General features: G+C 33.3%; 1 protein-coding gene across 15 annotated transcripts in view; it reads right to left on the reverse strand.

Annotated features, from left to right (window-relative positions):
* Positions 1-22,952, reverse strand: part of Adgrl3 (adhesion G protein-coupled receptor L3) — a 685,889-nt gene that overhangs the window by 414,550 nt on the left and 248,387 nt on the right. For 14 of the 15 annotated variants that reach the window (XM_090343514.1, XM_090343521.1, XM_090343517.1 and 11 more), the window contains 2 exons: positions 20,130-20,362; positions 5,154-5,357 (listed from right to left, as the gene is read on the reverse strand). In XM_090343514.1, the coding sequence (XP_090199640.1) occupies positions 5,154-5,357; positions 20,130-20,184 (259 nt within the window). In that variant the 5' untranslated portion in view covers positions 20,185-20,362. The remainder of the gene's footprint in view (positions 1-5,153; positions 5,358-20,129; positions 20,363-22,952) is intronic. The other variant, XM_090343522.1, reaches the window with a different exon arrangement.

Below are 22,952 nucleotides of genomic sequence, written 5' to 3' on the forward strand. Positions count from 1 at the left end.
TATTTGAAAAGGACAGCTTAGTAGTGATTGAATTTAGAGCTTAGGGAATGCTAACAAGAGGTTCTACTGCTGAACGGAATCCCCATTTCCATCATCTTCACAATTGTCACTCATTGAGTCACAACCATCAATATAATAACCATCACATATCGCTATATCAGGTTATATGAGTGACCCAATTCATACATGGAGTCAGAGCTACCAATATATCAACTTTATTTGAATCAATGTAACAAACTTTCCTTAGCCCCAGCACCAGGATTTGAATTCAAGGCTTTCTTATATTCTGGTTGGCTCATTCAGTTTGTTTGTTTTTTTTTTTTTTGGTCACTTGTGGGGCTTGAACTCTAGGCTTGGCTGCTGTCCCTGGGCTCTTCAGCTAAAAGGTAGTGCCCTACCGTTGAACCACAGCTCTACTTCTGGTTTTCTAGTGATTAATTGGTGGTAAGAATCTCAAAGTCTTTAGTGTCTGGGCTGGATTTGAATGTTGTTCCTCAGACCTCAGCTTCCCAAATAGCTAGAATTATAGGTGTGAGCCACGGGGCACTCAGCTCAACTAGTTCTTTACAACTGGAGCTGCACATCTAGCACAGATTTTCACTTTATTGGGAATGAGTCTATTCAGGCTCTATAGATCTTAGCCTTCTGAATAACTAGAATTTCAGAAGTGAGTCACTGGCACCCAGTTCATACCCTTGTTATCTTTTTCATTAGAAATTTCATACAATGTATTTTGAACAAGTTCTTCCCCTCAACTAATCTTTCTTAGCCTACCCCTTCTCAATCATCAACTTTAACAGTTTATAGTTGGTATTGTTACTCTGCTTCCATACGTATATAATGTAATTCAGTCATAGTCATCCTGACTTTCCTCTTATCCCTCCAAAGTAGTCTCCATCAGATCTTGAAACCTATACAGTAGTTCACTCTCCCTTGCTTAATTCCTGTAAAATCAATTCAAATTTTCCTATAATGCTATCAGACAAATGTCAAACTTCTCAATGCCATATCATGCTCTTCCTGATCAGAGGTCTTGACCAACTCTCCAGGCCATTTCCAAGCTAAAACGAGAAAATTATCCTTTAAATTTTTATGCATCAGTCACATTGAACTAAGCCTGTGTGATGCTAACTGCTCTGTCTATAGCAGTACATTTCTTTATCGATCTTTGTGCTGAGTTAACTGCTTGTGTGTAAGGTTACTGCTTAAATGCCACTATTTCTTCAAAAGCACCTCCTTCAACCAACCTAGTCTGGGCAATGTACTGCTATACAACACAGATGCTACTTTATTTCCCCCAGCCTATTCCAACACAGATGCTACTGTATGTTTCCCAGCCCGTTCCAAGGCCATGGAAATCCCAGTGGCAGCGTAGAATCCACCTACTGGGGATGAAACTTCTTGGAAGTCTGAACTAAGAGTTAAGACATGGTCTTTCATGCTTGGTTCAGTAACAGAGGGGACTGAGGTATAACTTGAAAGGATGATCACTGATACAAAGAGCAAAGGGAACAAAGAACAACAGAATAACTAGTAATGAAGGAAAAAAATTCTACCAGAATTTCCTGATCACTTCATTCCATTAAATTTGTGCATTATTAAAATCATCCAAACATTCACACACACACATGAATGCACACACAAATGCACACAAATGAGCTCTTCTTAAGTACTATTTTTTTGTTGTTGTTAAGAAGCCATTTCTTAGCTGGGAATCAGTCATTGGCTCATGCCTGAAATCCTAGCTACTCAGGAGGCTAAGATCTGAAGAGTACCAATCAAAACCAGCCCAAGCAGGAAAGCCTATGATATGCTGATAAGCATATCCAATTAACCACCAAAACAACCCAAAAGTAGATCTGTGGATCAAGTGGCAGAATACCAACATTGAGCAGAAAAGCTCAGGGACAGCATGCAGGCCCTGAGTTCAAGTCACAGGGCCAGCAACAAAGAGGACAATATGTGTGTGTGTTTGTGTGTGTGTGTGTGTGTGTGTGTGTGTGTGTGTGTGTGTGTGTATTACAGAGAAAGAAATGCAAGGAAAAAAAATAAAAGAAAAGAAGAAACGGAACAAAAATAAAATAGAACAAAGAAAATACAAGAAAAAGCTAACTGGGTATTTAACACAATGTACTTGTTGTCAATAAAACAACAGATTCCTGGAGACATGCAGGTAATATTCTCCGCTGCGGATATCCTGATATTTTGTGAAATTCCTAGCATATAGTTCACTCAAATCACTGTTGTTGGAAAGTAAATAAATACATGTTGTTAGAATAAATAAAGAGATGAGAGTAAGAATTAGTGGCACATGACTGTAATCCCAATATTTCAGTAAATCAGAAGTGGATGGGAGAATTTTGGTCTATGAAAAGCCTGGGCAAAACCATAAAGCCTTAAGGAAAAGTAAAAAGAAAAAAAAAATAAAGCAAAATGGGATATGGGAATGGCTCTACCAGTAGGATCCTTGAGTTTAATTTCTAGTACTAGGGAGCAGGGAGAATGAATGATGGAATTATCTAAAAGCCAGCCATATGCACATACTAATTTTAAAGAATGGATTTTATTTCAAATAATATCAAAAAAAAACAAATGGAGTTTGCTCCTAGCTTATCATTATCACAGAAATATTCCTTGCTACAAACATTGAAACGGAAGAATCTGAAGAAGGGAAATAAGTTACCATAGAGAGAGATGTGAGTCTCCACAAAACAATGGAAGAATGGATAAGCCTTCTGTAAAAGCATATTGGATGCTCCAAAAATGAACTCTGAGTATAGGGTAATTTTTCAGAGTTATTGTCAAGAAATTCTTCTTTACATATTTCCCAAGAGAAAATGTGTATGCACTTGTCTCACAGTATGTGTAGTTTGTTGTTTGTAAAACTTTCAATGAACTTCTATACAACCCCATGAAGATCATATATAAGGCAAAGAAAGAATTAGAGAAAAAATACTTAACATTCCTTTAGCTTCTAGGGAAGTTTCTCTCCTTTTTTCTTTTTCTTTTTTTCTTAATCTATTCTTTAGCTGGAAAATCTGCCCTAATACTTCTTATTGGTAATATAATCAGAGAAACCTCATTTTGGAGATGATTTTATACGATTTGTTACTATACCATGAAGTCTTTATTTCCACATGTTCTTTAACTTGTACATGCTATTAACTGTTAAGATTCAAAAGTATTCAAGGGGAAAATTTGGCAAAATATTTTATAAATATATGAAAAGAATTTTTCATTATTATTGTGACTGTATATATTCTAATACTTGATTGGTTGGATATCTATATAAAAAGATAGATTAGCCAGGGAGTTTGGCCTAATGGTAGAGTGCTTGCCTAGCATGCACAAAGACTCGGTTCAATTCCTTGGTACCACATACATGGCAAAAAGCCAGAAGTGGTGCTGTGGCTCAAGTGGTAGAGCCCTAGCCTTGAGAAAATCCAGGGACAGTGCTCAGGCCCTGAGCCCAAGCCCAGCACTGGTACCAAAAAAAAAAAAAAAAAAAGATGGATTAACATTTGAAGGTAATATTCACATTACATTCATTCAAAGGCTTATTTTATTAATATCAGCTTCTGCTATTTATCTTTGATTCTGAGTGTTATATTTTTATAGTGTCTTCATGCCATAACATACTGTGCTTCTTATTTTGAGAAACAAGGCAGTTGAAGGAAAGAGGAATTGAGTTCGTTGACATTTTCTTGTTTGAATTTCTCCATGTCTTTCCAACTTAAAGAGCTCAGGATAATGTGAATCTCTTATTTCAATTTCATTTTTAATACCTTTCCAAGAAATCTACCTGTATCCTCCCTATTTCTAACACATTAGAGAAGACATTATGCCCTCGTAATATTTACTTATTTCTCTTTATTATTTCTGTGGGGAAAAGTCTCAAATGACCTTCAGTAACTAGCTCACTGAAAATTTACTTTTGTAGAAAAGCAACTTTCTAAAAGTATCACCTTGCCACAGAAGATTACCATGACTCTCTAAGCTCCTTCACATCCCCTGGCATTTGCTTTAGTCTCCATTTATGAGTTTTTATGAAATTTGCCTTGCATTTTTACTTCTGTCTAACATAGAAGCTGATTTTCCTTTTTTTCTGCCGTGTTTTTCTGCTGTGGTTCATTAAACAAATGATTTGGAGTGGAACAGTAGCCAATTATTTAGTAAGAGTTACGTAAGAAATACAATACCTTGACATTATGAATTTTTGAAAGAAGATAAATTTGCTAGTAAATTAGTATGTGATAAATTTCCAAGAGTGTATATGCATGTGCCTTTGTGTATCTGTGTTGATTTTGATATGTATAAGAAGTTTTCAGAAAACTATTGTGTAGATCAGTGGTCTGTGTTTTGGCAAAAGTCTTATCATTCAGTTTCCAGTTTTTGGTTTTTTTAATGTTGTGCCACAGAAGGAAAAATTTAAGTGTTATACTTTGAAGAATGGTAAAAGTACAAGTGCCTGTTTGTGGTCTTGTTAGAAAAAGCAAAAGAATAAAATATGTGGTTTCAATGTTATGCCAGAAATTCAAATATGCAGTATCAGGAGAATATTGTTTTTTTTCAGGGAAAAACTTATATATAATATATAATGTTCCATATTGGAGTTTCAAGGGCTGAGCATCACTCAATGTAATTTCCAGCTGCACAAGCAGAATTGTTAAGCACTCCCCAATCTTCTCATGAGGATGTTAGCTTGCTTGTGTAACTAGAGCTTCTCTATTAGGCTTATTGCTATGCAGAATTCCTAACTAAAATGTTTCCATCATAATCTTTTCAAATTCTTGTTTTCCATTGATGAGGTTTTTTTTTTAATACAAGCAGATGGTCAGAAACATAAAGGTTATCTTTACAATATTAGACATTTTTACAGCAGATGAAATTTTCAGTTCAAAAAACGAGGTTATTTTAAATTTCCTACAATAACTTGAAAACATTTCTAATGGAAACCATAAGTCTTAATTTAGATCTTTCTAAATAAGGATGGGGCTCCAACACAGAGCAGGCATTCGTTGTTAAAGCATCTGTCTAGGTCAACACTTGCCACTATGGCTGCAGATAGAAGACATAATTGGGGTTCAGCCTCCCAGCTGCCCCTTCCCAGCCCTCCCAGCCCCCTCCTCCCCCAACCTCCCCATTGGCCGCACCTTGGGCTGAAATCTGTGCTCCTTGGGCACCTGGACCACGAACTCCTCTGGCAGCTCCACGAGGTCCTGGTCCACGATGGGGTGTGGCTCGTTCTGCAGCTGGCTGCTGGAGGAGGTGTCTGGGAGGTAGAGCGCCTCCTGGGCTGCGCTCAGCATGTCGCAGTGAAGCAGCAAGGGATGGATGTCTCTCGTTGTGCTTGCCACCTGCGGGGACCGCAGGGCGCACCATCAGACCCCCACTCAGCTCAGGCCCACCTCACAGGAGCCCTGGGAAGAGGCCATTCCCAAGGCAGCTCTTTGCTGCGGTCACCCCAGGCCCACTCAGCCCTGGATCCGAAGGGATTGAACCTCCTGGACCCTAAGTGCTTTATAAAGTCTACTGAATTACTAACCGGGCAGTCATACTCATCCTGATCCCAACAGAGATCAGAAGATTGGACATCATTACTGACAGTAGAATAAACCAGCTGCCTGAAAAAAAAGACAAATGTGTCTTATGCTTTAATAGATTCACAACATTTTAATATCAATTTGGGGAATTAATAGCTACATAAGTGTAAATGAAAGTATTGGTTTCTGAACTCAATGATAACACCAATATTCAAGCTTGGTAAAGTAATGACTGAAGCTTTCTTCACTCAGAACGGTTTTTGATTTGTTTGCTTCTTTTTTTTGTTTGGTCACCAGGTACACTGATACAATTTGTTCTGATATTTATGTGTTCAGGTTAACATTTGTTAACATTTTATGAAAGATATTATACTGAGAGTTGGGGTAGAGATTACTGTAGAAAGGGTACACACATATTTTTTTTTCATTTACATACACAGTGATTTCACTGACAAATGGTATATCTTACAGAGATCAAGAACTATGGAAGACCAAGACAGTAATGAGAAAATAAAATTGTACACATATGATTTTTAAATAATGGACAAAACAGTCATATATTACATGACATGAGACATTGAGCCATATAAGTACAGCTTTTTTTCCTCCTAGTGATTTCATACATGGCAATCCATTTATCTCCACTAATTGCAATTAGTTTAATATGAAGGAATGGTCATAAAAATGCACCTGTCAATAGAAAGTAAAATTTTATACATGACTTTCTACATCAATTTTAACATATTATACATGCATGCTTAAAATACATTAATGATACCATGCAGCTAACATTAAACAGGAGAAAAATATAAAACTATCATTCTTTTTCTAAGAGTTTACACAGAGGTGCTCTAATGTCCTTATATATAATATTTACAAATTAAGAATAAAATTATATTGTTTGAAATAATATGAAATATACAACCCTTACAGCAAAAGTACATCAAATTAAGAGTTAAATACTCTACCTATAATGAAAAATGCATCTGAGATACTGCTGTAAAACACTTCTTAAATTTAGCCCCATCATACTACACATACATAGCTATGGAAATACTATCCACATGGTATTTGATTAACTTAGATGCACAAAGAAAGTGTCAAAAAAAAAAACCCAACCACTTTTTAAAACACTTTTATACCAAGAGATCTAAAAATTCATTTTTTGATGTTTCATTCTAGTAGTTTGTTTTCCATATTTTTTTTTGTTTCTAAAATGTCCCTCTCTACAAGGGACAACATGCATATACGACTATAACATCTTTATAGCTACCTAGGGAAGAAAATTTGTAAGAATGTATTAGGATATATTAGGCTATAGCTTCAGATACACAGCTGAAGTTCCCCCCCCCTTGGCAAAGTTAACAGATAAGCAACATTGGCGTAATGGAACATATATATCATAAACATATATATATATATATGTATATACACATACTTTTCACTCATTTAAAAGGAATTGTCTTCCTATGAGGAAGACAAGTTCCATGTGTCTTAGTGTTGATAAATAATTATTTCTTTTAAGTCTCTTGTTTTATGAATTTATGCAACATTTTTCATGCACTTTTATTAGCTAAGAGTTTAAAGTATATTTTAATAAAGCTATGATTCGAACTTACATTTCAACTTTGTGTTTCACTGCTATCTCTTGGATGAAAACATGCTTAGGCCTGCATGCATACTGACTAGACTCTTACTAGTCAGTATGTCTCCCCAATCTCACTATTTCTAAGTATCCCTGTCCTCACAATTATTCCAAGCCCATTTTTCACTACATTTCTGAACACATTTCACAATATTTCTCTTCCACTTTCTACGAAGGTTTTCTTGAAATCCTTACTCCTGATTTTCAGGATTGAACCAAAAATAATACTTGCTTTCTTCATGAAATTTTAAATTTGAGTTTTAATTATAATCCAGTTCATGTTATGTTTAAATCATAGCTCTACAGATTACTAAGTATATGATTTTGTAAAAAAAACAATGACTAAGGAATAAGCCATAGATGATAAAGTGGTGTTGGTTTTGAATTTCTTTTCAAAAAACTATGTGAAAAATGTCATCACATCATTAGACTGATAGGTATGAGCCCATTTTTTTATCCTTAAAAATGCCAACAATGTTAACTATAATTTATTGCATTTTTCCAAGTATCCCTGGAACTATTGTAAATAAAACTACTTACTTCACAATGTTTGTGAAGTTATGCACCTTCTATCTGGTGAATATAATGTAACCCTTCTATTAATCACAATAAAAAATAGTTAAAAAAGAAAGTGCATGAAAATCATAGGATTTATACTGAAATAGCTATAACATGGATAACCAATAGACTTTAAATAAATAATCTGTATTTAGTATATATATATATATTTGACAGACTATTGCTTTAGTGTCCTTTTTTTAAAATAAATTTCCATTTTCCTGTTTTGCTTCCTTCTGTATAATTGAAGGGATTCATGTTCTACCATAGATTTCATGTTGGACATATAAAAGAATGTATGCTTACAGACTTCTCTCTAAGTGTATATATTAGCAGCATAACTTCTTTATAGGCTGAGTAGTTACTTTAACAATAATCATAAAAGTTTTAAGTCAAGCACCTAAGGATGTTACTGGATAGAAATCTCAACATGGAGGAAGTTCTATCATAGAGAAATCAGTTCTAATTTTGAGTCTTATAACAAAATAGCTCAGTGGTGATCAATTGAATGCATGTGTATATTGAAGCAACTCTCATGATATGCCTGAATATTTTTCAATTCAACTCAATAGACTCCTTCTCTGAATTATTTCATGAAGTGATACTCCATACTTAGTTATGCATTTTGCCCTAAGTTCCTTACTCTTTTTCTCCACATCAATATAAAACAAATAAATAAAACAATCTTGCCAGAAGAATAAATAATGAAGTTACACAAGCTACAAAAGATGTAATAAGACCAAAGGAACAGTCTAATGCTTGATTGTAAATACTTCTACAAACAAAATTAATTTGTGTATGTTTAACATCAATAAAAAGCTCTGAAATATTTCAATCTGATTGGCTTGTAATCTGTTATTTTATATCTAAAAATAGAGGGAAACATTGACTCACTTATTATAATGGCTGCATTTACTGTAATCCTATCATGTGAACATTTCAAACACTTGTGAAAATGAGTAAGCAGAGAGATATGTTAATGATTTTTTCTTGGCTTTTGACTACAAGGTAGATTTATTTTCATTCAAATTATATAAAATGCAAGTTACATATCTTGCTCACCAAAGGAATGACAAACTTTACATTTTTTCTAACTAAAAACAGCTGATACTTTACAAACATAACACAAACAGATTCGTGGAAATGGAATTACAACATTGGAATTCATTCTTCCTGTAATACTGCCTTTCCTCTAGTACCCTCTTCAGGAAAATTAATTTTCTAATGTTGTGTAAGTTGTGCTTTCAGAATGTTATAGTAAATCCTTCCTTTAAGAATCTTTACAACTATGGTAATGGGATACTCTTCCTTAATCACACTGACAATTATATTTGATGTGTGGGCAAAGTGAACAAAACTGATGTGTATTTTGACAGAGATCTGTCTTGTTAGTGAGTTCTGTCTCCCTGTGCTAAGTTAATCATAACTGACATTTCTGTAGATTGTTGAAAGAATGAGAATTTCTTTCCTATTTTTTTCCTCAGAACATTATGAAATTTCTACCATCCGTTTCCAACTCCAAATACAAAATGAATGCTTAAATACTGGTTGACAACATGGCAGATGCATTAGCAAGTGAAAATGTCAAGATAATCGATTATGTTGGTGGTGTATACATAGTGTGATCATTATTGGACACGTGTATTTAAAAATTGACATGGTTTTCTTTTTCAAATTTGTTTTGTATCTGTTTGCAAAGGCATAGTACAAGCTATCCAACAACAGGCTGTAATCTACAGTTGGACTATCATGGCTTTTCCCACCCAACTATTTTGTCTAATCTAAGACCTCTTTTTAAGCCATTTTGAAGCAGTTCCTGGAGGGAGACCATCACCTCAGCCTTTAAATTTTACGCATTATTTACTTTCATTGTGAAATCATATGTCCTTATTGCTTGCCTGGTTTCACCAAGTTCACTATCAAAAGGAAAGAGAAAGAAGAAACAGGCATCGTTATTCAGTAGTTGGCCTCATTGTTGATTTGTATTGAGAACTACAGTAACCAATAGTTCTTTTCCAAGTCAGATAATGTTTATGATTGCTGCTTCTGAGGTATCTCTAACAGCTTGGAAAGAATCTGCAATGTGTGAAAGCAGACTGTTTGTTCTTTTTATAAATACAAAGGGTTTTTCTTTTTTTTTTCACCTACATGATCTAATCATATCAGGATCTTTTTTTTTCCTCATGGCATCTGTTATTCTAGAATGCAACAACAAAATCAATCTGTTTTAAAGACATCTGGGTCCAAGTAAAAGAGTTAAATGTTATTTTAATTTTGCACATTATTTATGTCTTCCTATTCTATCATTACCATGATCATCACCCTTTTAAAATTACATAAAACTACTGAGATCAAAGAAGGGTAAGTCTGTCACTCAATCTGCAGTTTCTTCAAAGTGAGGAAGAATACTGAAGGCAGGACATTTATTGGAACTACAGTCTAATTAGAAGTCACAGACTACCTATCTGAATAGATTCTCAACACCCTTTAGCATTTCTGTTTCTTGAATTCTGATTTAAGCTTAAGATGTTCATTAGCCAGCCTTTAAAACCTTGTTACAGATCAGTGAGAGTCCTGTGTATAATGACAGAATGAATGTGTGTACAAATGCGTATACTCTTAATTAAAGAAACTGTCACATTTGGGATTATGAATATACAATGAAAGTATTTGAAGGCACTAGAAGAGGGAAATGACCTCAAGATGGTGGGATATTTTCAGTTTTGCTGACAATCCAGGTATTTTTGTCTCTTAGTTCTAATTCCTAATGGTATGTTTTAATGACTTTGTGCTGCCAGGATTAAATATAGGAAGGTGTGTTGCAAATATTCCATATCTTATTTTATTTAATCCTCATAGCATAACAAAGATGTTTGTTTAATTACCTGTTTAGATTAAAAAAGGAAACTGATTTAAGTTGATTAACTTCATATAGATTTGAATTACAGAATGGAAATTGCACTGTAAAGCAAGAGTTCTACTAAATATTATGTTACAAATTTGAGTCCTACAATAGTTTAGATAATATTATACACTTTAATTTCTGGGCTTCACATAAACAATGCATCATATTAAATATACTCAAGTGTCTTCCATGGTTCCTTAATAATGCAGGAACTGCCTACTGTCAATATTTAGAAATCATCTTTCGTCTGCTATTCTCTCATCCAAATGTTTTTTTTTTTCTTTTTCTTTTATGAACCAAGCACAACATGCTGGGGTAGTACAAAGTTTCTGAGATCCTGAGCATGGAATGCTCCCTGCAGGTTCATGTGCTGAAAGTTTGCTTCCTAACACTTGATGGGATTTGGTTGAAAGTAGTAGACAAGGTGTAACTGAAGGAAATGGTGCTGCCCTGAGAAATATACTGTATACATGGCATGGTGATGCCTCCCTGTCTTTCCTCAACTCTTCATCTCTGTCTTTTCTCCCTCTCTGTCTCTCTGCATCTGTCTCTGTTTCTGTCTCTGTCTGTCTCTCTCTAGTGAACAATCTCTGACACATGATCCTGCCACTAACTATACTGCCTTACCACAAGTCCAAAGCAGCAGGTTTGTACTAAATCCTCTGAAATCATGAATCAGAACATGTTTTTCCTTTTTTTCCCTCATTGTTTATCCCAGGTATTTGTCCCAGAGACAACAACCAAGGAACACAGGAACTTGCCCGAGAAAACTAGTCAGTGGAAATAAAATTATTAACTCAGCATTTAAATAACTTGGAAAATTAATAGTTAAATTCAGATCTGAAATACAACTGAAAGAATTTAAGAGATCCAGAAGAACAAGAGCATCAACAACATGAACAGCAAAATCTTTTCTCTTTTCTTTTTTGGGGGCCAGTTCTGGAACTTGAACTCTGGTTCTCTTCCTGAGTGTCTTTTGTTCAAGTCTAGTATTCAACCATTTGAGCCACAGCATCACTGGCTTTTGCTCAGTAGTCTGTTGGAATTAAGTCTCACAGATTTTTCTGTCTAGGCTGGCTTCAAACGGTGATCTCCATATCTCAACTTCCTGAGTAGCTAGGATTACAGGTGTAAGATACCAACACCTGGTTAACAACAAAATCTCTTTTGGTTATCATGATTAATGTTCCATGTTCTTCATTATTTTCTTATAAAAGAGAAACTGGAAATGAACAACTAGAATCCAGTGAAGTCTAGTGCTATTTTTGTATGATTCACCTGCTACAAGTATACCTGACACTTCTCTTCTTCTGCCATGCAAATCGGATATACTTCGGTCAGAATGAAGACTCAATAATTGCCAAATTTGCATCATAATAAAACATAAATTAATGAATTACTGTTAGCAATAAAACGTATAAGTAAAGGAGGAACTACAATTATAATACAGGTAAGAATTGAGTGTATGATTGAGTGATTCCAAGCAAAATTCTCCCTTAATAATAAAGTCTAAAGTAGTCTACAATCTGAGTATTCTTAATAATAATATTCTCTGGACTTTATTTAAAACAGCTGATTATCTACAATACCTTTAGAGATCAATGTAGGAAAATAAAAAAATAATATTCCATAGTTTTATAATATTTTACAGCACACATACACGAATGGGTGCTGGTGGCTCATGCCTATAATCCTAGATACTCAAGAGGCTGATACTTGGGGATTGCAATTCAAAGGCAGCCCGGTGTGGAAAATACCTGAGACCTGTATCTCCAATTAACCATCAGAAAAGCCAAAGTGGAGCTGTGGCTCAAGTGGTCTCTAGCCTTGAACACAATAGGTCCAGCTCCCAAGAACCTGAGTTTAAGTGCCAGGACCAGCACATACATCTATCAACAAAAATAAATTTGAATCCTACCCCATTGCTTCTTGAGGTGAATGTTTTATTTTTCTGAAGGGTAATTTATATTGTTAGACAAATAAGCAGAAATCATAGTGCAATTTTCAAGGACCTTACTATTACAAATAATGAATTTGCCAAATCAGGGGTTTTAATTTTAATTAATGTATATTAATATATGTTATATATAATTTTTAATTGAGTATCTTTCGACAATGCTTTTATCACATTGAAATATCTATGTATCCAATATATATGTGAAAATTCTTTCCTAAGTTTTTAGAAATTATCACACTGATATTTGAAAACAATTGTGTATAACTCTATAAAGAATAGTTTGATAATTTAGCATATCTGGTTGTTGCATGAAACAATATGGCATACATGTAGGTCATCTTACATAACTACTAGTGAAGTTTAAGAATTTTCTTCTTACAAGTTTCTTATGTTTCTTGTTATATCTCAATCTCAACACATGAATTCTTTTGCTCATATAACTGAAATCTAATATGGGATCATGTTAATTCTTAAAAATACTGCTTTTGGAGTTCTCTGCACAAGTTTATCAGTGCAAATAATTTTACTATTAAATTATATATTCTTCTTATTTATTTTTTTGTTCATTTTCAACTTCTGCAATAGTTTCAGAGAAATTGTCATTAGTGATAAAAGTCAAGGTTGTACTTGATCATATATCATCATTCTTTTAAGATCTTTGTTGACTTATAAAAAGGTTAGAGACAAGCAGAATTCACTTGATATCATTTTTCTGCAAATGGCTATAAATAATGATAAAAACTACCAAACATCATATGATAAAGCATAATGGTTTTTGTTTTGCTTTGTTTTTGGTTGGTCAGGGGCCTGAAGTCTGGGCCTGAATGCTGTCTTTGAGCTCTTTAGCGAAGGGCTATTTTTATCACTGTGAGCCAAAACACCATTTCCTATTTTTTTTTAATTAAATGCTGATTTAAAGTAAAAGACACAAATATACCTAATATTATATTTCTTTTTAAACATATGAACATAAACATGACTGCAACAGAAACCTAAAAATTTCATCACTGCATCGTGGGAGTATTGGATTATTGCTTTTTGGCTTAAATTTGCACAATAAAACACTCAGAGCTACACAAGTGGCACCATGAGTGCCTATTTTGTGTGAAGACTAGTATCTACTACTTTTAAAAATGAAGTTAATAGGGCCAGGAGGTTGGCCTCGTGGTAGAGTGTTTGCCTAGCATGCACGAAGTCCCAGGTTCGATTCCTCGGTACTACATACATGGAAAAATGCCGAAAATGGTGCTGAGGTTCCAGTGGTAGAGAAAGCCCAAAGACAGTACTCAGGCCCTGAGTTCAAGCGCAAGGCTGGAAAAAAAAAAAGCAACCCCCCCCCCAAAAAAAAACCCAAAACTTAATTGGACCTTAGATGTTTGGTATGGTTCCTTGGATCTGAAGAAAATTATCTGTATTTAAAGTATCCCTGCTATTATAGCAAAATATAAAGAAAATAGAGATTTAAAAAAAGAATTCGGGCCGGGAGTTTGGCCTTATGGTAGAGTGCTTGCCTAGCACGTACGAAGTTCCGGGTTCGAGGTACTACATATATAGTTTAAGCTGGAAATAGTGCTGAGGCTGAAAATGGTAAAGCTCTAACCTTGAGAAAGTCCAAGGGCAGTGCTCAGGGCCTGAGCTTAGGCCCAGGACTGGCAAAAAAAAAAGAAAAAAAAAAGAAATCAATTATCAAGAAAATTACCTCTTACCAACTGAAAACATTAAAAGTAGAACAAATTAGCCCTTATTTCAAACAAATCAACATTATTCTAAACTATCATATTAAAGTAGATAATACATATAGTTCTGTATTTTCAAAGATAAATCCATGACTGTTTCTAGTTGTATCAATTTTTGCATAGATGAATTAGCCAATCAAAATGAAAGCAACAGATGAATTAGCCAATCAAAATGAAAGCAACAACTACAAAGACAGCATACTTGGACTACGTCTATAAGGTTATAAGTATGAAGTGATAGCATATTTATACCAAAATTAAATAGACACTTGAAAAGGGAAGCAATCATATGTCATATAATAAAATATTTGATAATTCAATATTTGAAATTCAGTAATGACAAATTCATTAAATGTATAACAATACCATCTTCAATCACAATCCATAACAACCTGAAATAGTTTTAAAATAGCATAAATTTTAGCTTCCTAAAATCTTCTGAAAAGTAAAACCTGAACCTAAGGAAGTGCTATTTTACTCTCAGCATGCTTATCAGAGTATCACTACAACAAAGTCACAAATAACATGTTGGCTAAAAGAACATATATATTTTCCAACTGTCAACATGCACACTAGATATTTGAAACTTCTGCAAACAAATTCTTCCAAAGGGTTGTTATCAGCTGCTTTATTGTTGGTTTTCAAAATCTGTCTTATTGAAATTCACTATTGGCTGGCTAACCCGATGGCTTGGAGTGTGTTAGCAATTATGTTATATACATTGCCTGCACAATGCACTTCACTATAATGTTGTATTGTTGTAGTCATTACAAATTACTTAATCTGGCCAATATAAAAACTTCAAGGATAGCAAAGTTCATCACTGCATAGATACCAATCTGATTTTATTACAACTAATAAAACATGATTACACAGGAAGAACTGTCAGGAAAATATATAGGAAGAAGTAATTTTGGATTTTTTCCAAACTTTGTATCTTGTTAGTAATTAAAAATATGTACATTAAAATACTGACAAATCAGTATTCTAATATTATTATAGTGTTACAAATATAAAAATGAAAGCATATCAAAAAGATTGATATTAAATATATGTACATCTCATCATTGTTCTGTTTGTACCATGGACTGCATACTAAGTAACTCATGGACTATTTAAATAAAAAAAAAAAGATTAGACTGTAGTGTCCAAGAATATGTGAATGTAGAAGTATTTACTTAAAAAACAATGAATATTTTCATGGAGCAAAGCATTATTAAAAGGAGCATCTAGAATTGTTTAAGACATTCTGTTTTTCTGGGAAGAAGAGATAAAATTACTGTTTCTTGTTCATGGTACATTCTAATAATCCCATTTTCTAACTTTTGAGTTGTGAAAGTAGTTGATTTCTGAATAAACTCTGAAGTAGGGTAAATATCTGAACGCTACTTATCTTCTCAATTTCCCTAGCTTTGGGCAGGTAGGAGAAACTGCATGCCAGAACCAAATCTCCTGGACCAAGGTCCCACATTGAAATAGATATTCCATTACTGCCATTTGAACAGGCCCCAGAAGCAAGCAGAAGTTGAGGAAATCAGTAACCTCAGAACTTGGGTGGAGAAGAGGGAGATGAGGAAATTTCAAGGAAAATTATTTTCAAACAAAATTTGTAAAATGGATGGCAATATGCTACGAGGTTTATCATGCATGAGGCTTTAGGTGGTATTTCTAGACCCTAAGTTGTACCTCAGCAACCCAACAAATGCTTGGATATAGCTCTTCCATTTTCTTCTTTTCCTTCTCTTTACCACATTAATGAATTGACAATAAAAACAACATTTTACTTTCATGCTACACTGAAGTAGTGCAAAGTAAAAAACTGGCCATTGCTTAGCTGCTGCTACTCTGATAGTTCTCAGTGCATTATAGATAGGGAAGGTGACAGAATCATGGAAAACAAAACAAAAAGAGAAATACAGAGGTACATAGACATGTATAGTATGGACAGATAAACATAGAACCAGAGACACTGACTTTTTATATTAAATGCATGTATAATAATGTTTATCTTGTTTATGCCTGAAAAATATTGGTCAGATTTTCTGAGGTAGTGTTGATAGAATTAATTAGCTAATATGAACAATATAAGAATTAGTTCTTTAACTTAGCTTACAATTTTATCCATATAGAGATCATGAAAAAATATTACTTGGCAATTACATGATACCAATTTTATTTACATATGATCTATTTATTTAAGAATCCTTATAGTTCGGTAAAACTTTACTTGAATATTATTCATATTGAAATATTTCTATACTAGCTTTTAGACATTTCTGATAAAAATTGAATAATAAAGTACAAGGGAATAAAAAGAATTTTTTTAAGTCCCAAAGTGAGAATAAAGATAAGTTTATGCATCATGTTTACCTATTGCTTAGAGGGTTTACCTTGAGGTAAATTTGCAGAATTTGTAGAATAAACAATGGAGGATTTATCAACTGCCAGGTTCTATGTTAGAAGTGATACACATATTATTCTATCCATTGCTAAAAATATGCCTGCAAGAATTTTAATCTTATGGATGAAAAATAGGGTCATTAAAAATTTAAGGTAGGCTAAGCACCTTGAAGGAAGAAATAGAAATCCTTTGTTCATTACCAAAACCTTAACATCAAGCCGACTCACTCAGTTTTCTGGATTTAGCTAATATTAATTAACTAGCTGATTAAAACAGAGTTACTAAGCTAGTGAGGTGGCCAATTTGGAATTTTAACGCATATCAGTGAAACTTGAAAACCAATCAAAGTAGAAATACAAAATTCTCAGTACTTGTAGCTCAATTAAACTGACAATTAAATCTGAGATGCAATTCTATGTAAAGAAAAATGACCTTGATCGGAATTACCTATGTATTGGTAGCCTGAGACAAACTTAAGAATCTAGGTCCATGTTTTTTAAATACTCTTTGAATCAGCTGACTTACTATAACCAAGTACTTTCACACTAAGAAACTTGATATTTATAGGAGTAAAATATGTGTGACAATAATAACTAGTATCAATAAAGAAACGTGATTGCTTTGAGTTTCAACACACACACAAATAGTTTATGGTTATAAAACCAATAGTTGTCATTATTATCTGTTGATTAAGAAAGGACAGCTATTCAAGTCACTGTTCAGCAAAATTGATTCTCCATAGTCAGGAATGCATATAAAGCTGGCTATCTATCTCAAGAGTACACAGGAGGATGTTATCTGAGGATGTTTTGGAGAAAAAAGTACTTACATAATGGATATTCATTTTGAGGCAGCCATCTGAGTTATGTGAGTTTCAGTATTTCTCCAAGCCAGGATTGGCAGGAACTGTAAAAAGTTCTAACCTGTTCTACGTTGGCATTCAATCAAAGGAACATTCTTCTATGTATGAGCAAGTTAGGTTCCAAAAGTCTGCTCATAAAGACCTTTACTGAAAAGTTAGAAAATAACATCACCAAGGCTAAAGAGAAGACTTTCCATAGTAGGCAGAAAGCCAACTAGCATTTTCTCAATATAAACTTTTTAAAGTTTCAAGGAAGGTAATAAGGATAAAGTTTCTTAGTAGAAACTATACTGTTTAAGTGGCTAAGTCAAGATAATAAGAGGTCCAAATTAAATGGAATAGATTACTTTAGAAACCAGGTCAATCTTTCACATACTTTGTCACTATAGTAGAGCTTGTTTTTAAGTTATTGCTACAATTTTTAGGGAAACCTTGGCATAGTCCATGTGTATAAGAGGTCAATGATGATAACAATCCCTAAACTAAGACCTATGTCCTATGCGTGGCTAGGCCATATATTTCTAAGATGATAATCCTAATTATCACTATTTCTGCTCTATGTTGTTCAGTGCTGTGTGCGTGCGTGCGTGCGTGCGTGTGTGTGTGTGTGTGTGTGTGTGTGTGTGTGTGTTCTTGTCCTTGATCTTGAATTCAGGGCCCGAGTGCTATCCTCTGAGCCTAACACTCTACCACTTGAGCCACAGCTCTGTCTTCAGCATTTTGGTAAATTATTGGAGAAGACAGTAACACAGACTTTCCAGTCTGGCGCTTGCTTCTAATTGAGATTCTCAAATCTCAGATTCCTGAGTTGCTAGGATTATAGGCATAAATGATCAGCAATTGATTATCCCTGCTGTTTATAACTAACCTTCCTCTAACCATTATAAATGGATTTTTGAATATAAATTGGTTAATTTTATGTATATACCAATATGAAAATTAGGTATATTATACAGTTTTTTTTAGTATCAATGCCAAATGAAAGAGCAATCTTAGCCAGCTAATAATGATGATTGTAATTTACTGATGTAAGATAAGCTTGAGGGACAGCCAGTACCATGAAGGAAATTAATATGTTTAAAGACACATTCACTATACTAGATTCTTTATATATATATACTAAGTGTTCAAAATAACCTTATGAGGGTACATTTATTTTACTCTTCTAATAAAAATCTAATTTCAATCACCTTAAGTTATAAATAATAGGAAACTAATATGCTTAAAATTAGTTTTATATTATAAAATATTACATGTGTCCATGTATGTGATTGTACTTAAGCAGATATCACATTAAATATTAATCATTAATATATATAACTGTTTAGATCATGACAGTTATAGAAAGATTATTCTCTAATGTTTAAAATACCTTCTACTTTAACTAGTTATTTTTCAGATGAATATATTAGAAGAACTTTAGAGGAAAATTACAAAGAAGACAAAAGTTATTTTAATTTAATGAGAATGTTGTGGCATATTTATAGTGACAACAGAATGCAATTCATGTTGAGCTTTAGAAACGTAGACCAAGTTCAGGATCTCAGTAGTCTAATGGACTACTGAGGGGTTTGGCAGGTGAATAGGTACTTAAATTGAACTAAAAATTAAAAAAATAATTTGAGTTGCTTGCTCTGCTATCATAAACCCTCATAATTTACTCATTCATTGCTATATCCCATGTTATACCATTTTTTTTCTTAGTAAAAAATCAGTAATAATTGAAAGAAAATATTAAATTGTAATAAAGGAGCATAAAGACAAATTTCTCAATTTTTAGAGAATTCAGTGGAAAATTTGCTACATTATGCATGCTTTTATATTTAGTGAAAATTACATATTTGTAGAAATTTTAAATGGGCATGCTTTTATTATAATGCAGAGAAGTCTAAAGGAAGGAAGGTAATGCAAAGTATATTACTGTATTTCAACAGAGTTCTGGAAAGTTGCCTTTCTGTAAAAAGTAAAAATATATATTTGCATTAGGATTTTCTAGTTGAGTTCCCTTTTTTTTCTTCTTTGTACTACAAAATACATAGCCAAAACTAACTCCCTTTAAGGACAGATGACTGTATATATTCTGTGTAACAAAAGTTTCGTAGTATACTAAATACTCAAAACTTTAATTGGCATAGGAGACCAAATTTTCTTCCATTATCTTTCAAATAATCATGATAGCTTCATAAAATGTAATTTTTAATTACAAAAATATACAAGACAAAAATTCACAATAAATAATAAAATTAACAACCCAGATCATTTCTATAAGTGTGGCAAAAATTGCAGGAATTCTTTTTAAAAATTAGGGGAACAACCCTTGCATTTAAGTGCACATTTCAGTATCTACATTAATTAATTCAGCTGAAAAGTTGTAATTCTTTACAGTTTAAAATACAGGGTATGGTATGCATATTAATATACAGTAAACAACACTACAAAATGCCAGAGACAAAGTTTTTAAGAAAAGGCAATATGAATAAGTGAATGAATATTAAGCACAAAAATCTAATTAAATGTCTTACCATGAACTCGTGGTGCTAAGAGCATCATGAAGATCAGGAGCTGTGATGGCCGCATGTCTGTGCGATGGGCTGTGAATTCCTCAACTATGAGTGTTTCAAATGTGAAACAAAATAGTTCTGGTTTCTCTTCTGTAGTCCAAGAGCAATGACTTGAAGTTTTTTTTTTTTTTTTAAGTCTCAGGAAGAGAAAGAAAATATCCTCAAAATAAACACCAGTGTCCCAAATCTGAAGCCTGTAAGGGAGAAAACAGAAAACAAAAAGGAAAAGAAAAGTAATTTGGATTTATCAAATGAAGATATTCTAATTTATATTCCATTAGTTTCTGAATAAAACTTCACATTTCCCTTTCTTCATTTTAATGAGCATGAACATGCTACATAAATAAGCAATCAAAAATATAATATTTATGCATATACTACCATACTATTTATTACCTGAAACCAACAGAAATGACTGTCACCCATGGGAGAGTTAATGTAAAATATACTCATTTAGTTACATATGTATAAAAGAAGAGGGCTTGTTTTTATAATGAGTAAGTTAAAGTAATGGGTTATTATTATAACATTGGCATAGTACAATTATTGTGTTTAGTATAAATATTTCCCAAAAATAAATTTTAAGTAATTTATAAATAGTAAAATATTTTATTTTCTCACAAATTCTTTTGAAAACATCACCAAAGGAAGACATACATGTGCATCTTAATTCCAGTTTAAGTTCCAGTACTGATTCAGAAATACTGTACATATTAATTACACCATTTCCTAAGCACTACTCTGTGAACCATATTCAGAGCATTGTGTTAGGAAAGATGTTAATCTTTATGACTGATGGTGTAAAAACTTAATACTAAACTTATAGGAAAATGATTACCTAAATCACTACCTATGGAATTTTTTATTAAAAATGGTGCTCCCTTTGTCTTATTCTAAACAGCTTATTTTTAATAACAACAAAAAATATATCTAAAACCAAGCTGAATTGGAATGTCATTTAATGCTTATCTCATTCAATAAAGGTTTATTAATTGTGCATGTACATACAAAGCAAAGGCTAGTAACTTTGGGGAAATCACTTAATATGCTCTTCTTGATCATAGAATATTAATTGAGTTGGATGCGATATTCATTGAACATGAGCAAAATAAATTTTAAAGGAGTTTGAAACAAACAAAATACTCAGTTTTTAAAATACATGGAAGGATAATTCACAAATGTTCAGCCTACAAAATTCTTGTCTTTTACTTTTTTCTTGTTTTTCACTGAAAGTATTTACGTGTGTGTATGTGTGTGGCTCTGCACTGCAATGGAATGGAATCGAGTGTATAATGTAATGTAGTGTGGTGTGGTATAGTGTAGTGTAGTGCTGTGGTGTGGTGTGGTGTGGTGTGGATTGCAGTGGAGTTGAGTGGAATAGCATGGAATGGGATAGAGTGGAGTGGTATGGAATGGAATCGAGAGGAGTGTGATAAGAGTAGAGTGGAAAAAAAGCGTAGTGCAGAGTTAGATGGAATGTGACAGAATGAGAGGGGAATAGATGAATTAAACATGTTTGGGATCTCCTATGGCTCAGACTAGTTTTCCAAAAATGAGACCTTTTCTCAAAACAACTTATCTGTAAACTCGGAAATGACTGCAAAGTTCAAAGATCATTCGTTTATTTGAGACCAGCTTATGCAATAAGTATCTAATGTACATCCATTGAGACAGAATAGAAAAAAGTTTTGAAAGGAACACAAAGAAAAGTTCATGAAAGCCAGGAGGCTGTGATGGCTCATACTTGTAATCCTAGCTGATCAGGAGGCTGAGATCTGAGGTCTGTTCCAAGACAGCCCTCACACCGAAGTCCATGAAACACTTATCTCTAATTAACTACCAAAAAAAAAAAAAGAAAAAAGAAAAAAAAAGAAAGAAACAAAGAGAGAAAGAAAAGGAATAGCTGGAAGTGGCTCAGTGGCTCAAATGGCAGTTATAGCCTTGAGCAAAAGTAAAGTGCTCAGTGACAATTCCCAGGTTCTCAAGCCCCAGGACTAAAACAAAAAAAGAAAAAGAAAAGATAATTCAAATTGATTAAAGCCCAGTGTACATTTTGTAACACATGATGATACATAATACCTGAACGCATATAATCTGTCGCAAATTTTATTAAATACATAGGTAAAATATGTATTACCGCCTTCCAAATCTGTAGATGTATATTGTTCCTAAACATTTAAATTTTCATTTCCTTGAGTTAAATTTATATTATATACCTATTATTTGTTTTCAAGGAACTGGAATTAATGTAAATTTTAACAGAAATTGAGGTATTAAATGAATCATCATATTAATAACCTAACTAGTATTTATATGGCATTGAGCATTACCACACAGAAAACATGTTGCTTTTGCAATTTAAAAACACGATATTTCTGCCATAGTTCCAAGCATGCATCAAAATACAGAGTGAATATTAAGGTATGTATGATCCATTATTTAAACACTTATTCTATAGATTTAACAATTGAAGATAAAATAATATTGCAATACATTTGAGAGTAATCAATTGATAAATACATATTTTTATGAAACATTCAAGTCACATACAATATGATCTATAGTATGTATTTCCATTGACCAATCAGGAAATACACACACAAACGCAACCTAATATTAGTGTACTTCATTTTAGTTTGGCAAAATGTCCCTGTTTATCTGTTATCTCATATAAAATATAGATAAATTGCTATAAGAAGCAGCAGGAATAGACAAAGAGTGAGCTCTGGAGAGAGAAAAGACCTCACCTGTATTTGAGATGTCAGTGCAATGACCACACAAAGA

This window comes from Megascapheus bottae, chromosome 13 (assembly GCF_031878675.1).
Source record: "Megascapheus bottae isolate mThoBot1 chromosome 13, mThoBot2.hap1, whole genome shotgun sequence".
Taxonomy (NCBI): Eukaryota; Metazoa; Chordata; class Mammalia; order Rodentia; family Geomyidae; genus Megascapheus; species Megascapheus bottae.